This window comes from Rhagoletis pomonella, unplaced genomic scaffold, assembly GCF_013731165.1.
Source record: "Rhagoletis pomonella isolate Grant_MI unplaced genomic scaffold, Rhpom_1.0 Rhpom_scaffold_00001, whole genome shotgun sequence".
Classification (NCBI taxonomy): Eukaryota; Metazoa; Arthropoda; class Insecta; order Diptera; family Tephritidae; genus Rhagoletis; species Rhagoletis pomonella.
In genome coordinates, this window is record NW_023458555.1 from 103,308,729 (window position 1) to 103,310,221 (window position 1,493).

Below are 1,493 nucleotides of genomic sequence, written 5' to 3' on the forward strand. Positions count from 1 at the left end.
GGATTTGGTCATCCTGCTCGCTCCATACAACACGCTTTTTTGTTGCTAACATCTGAAATTGAGAAATACACGTTTTGAATTTGGTATTTGTTTAAATTTTACGTTAAATAAATAAAAATACTTATTGTGTATGTATCAATTTTCTTTTGACAGTAGCAAACTCAACTTCTGCCATTCACAATAGTAAACAGCTGTCAAATTCGGCAGCATTGCCATACTGAAATTCGAAAATGCAGTTAAAATTCACGAAATTTTCATGCATTAAATCTGCATTTAGAAGAGGCAAATGCACGATTTAATGCAACTAACGCCTCTTTATGCAGATAATCCTTGTTGTCTGTCTTCCCTATAAGGCTTATGCTTCCAACTAGCATATATGTTTGAAAATATTCAAGTTCACCAAAACCATGCCCACACATAACTAGCACCTGCTCAAACATGCAATTGGTGAAAATATTTTAGCACCACCTGCAGGCCTCCTAGCACTCTGTGATTTTCTTTTCGCCTTTTGATCTACGATCCATATACTTGCACACGCACCAATATATTCTAGCACATATGTATGTCGACATATATACACTTACGGTAAAAAAACGCCGATTTTAATATCACAGATAGAAGTCATATTTTTGACTAAAAATGACTTTCTTTCTTGTAACTCATATCAGTTGGTTATATTAATTCTCTAAGCACAATTCTTAATTATTTTAAGGCTGATCATGCCACAACAAAAAGGAATATATAGGCATATTTAAACCAAACCCAAAATAGCATTCGTTTCCTTAATGCATATTTAGTTGTTTGGATGAAAAATAAAACTAAACCGCATTAAAAAACTATCAGTATTTGCCTTTTTATTATGATATCGACATTATTATTCATTTCGTAAGAACATTAAAAAAAGTGGTATTAATACCGGGTATAACTCCCTCTCGCATGGATCACGCATTGCACTCGGGCAGGCATACTTTCGTACAGTTTGCGAATCGAGTCTGGCGAAATAGCATTCTACCAAGAAATCTCAATGATTTCTTTCAACTTTTTGAGATTACTTGGCTTTTGCTAGCGTACCTTTCTTTTTAAAATTGACCACATGTTCTCAATGGGTTTGAGGGCGGGGCTATTCCCGGTCATGACATGGACTCAATCCCCAAAAGAGACTTGTATTAATTCACCTATAAAGAGGTAAATGTTGTGTTATTGCCAATTTGTTAAAATAAAAATGTTAATATGCCTAATTACGGCAGTACGCATACCGCTTTGGAGCGGTGACAAGGTGCGGAATCATCCTGAAAAATTATGTTTGTTACGTGCTCGCTTAGCCCTTCAATACTTGGTATAAGGCCGTCTTTAATGATGCCAATGTAGGTGGGGAGTTAACGTAACCCTCAAGTAACAAAATTTTACCAACTCCATGGCTTGTTATTGCCCCCCACACAATTACATACTGCTTCACTGTAGTCTGAACGGAGTTGCGACTAAATCTGTATTTT

General features: G+C 35.9%; 1 protein-coding gene across 1 annotated transcript in view; it reads left to right on the top strand.

Moving 5' to 3' along the window:
• The window catches only part of LOC118734995, a 1,078-nt gene extending 726 nt beyond the window's left edge, over window positions 1–352 (top strand). Inside the window, exon 3 of the mRNA XM_036464595.1 lies at window positions 278–352. Within this exon, the coding sequence (XP_036320488.1) occupies window positions 278–352 (75 nt within the window). The remainder of the gene's footprint in view (window positions 1–277) is intronic.
• The last annotated feature ends 1,141 nt before the right edge of the window (window positions 353–1,493 follow it).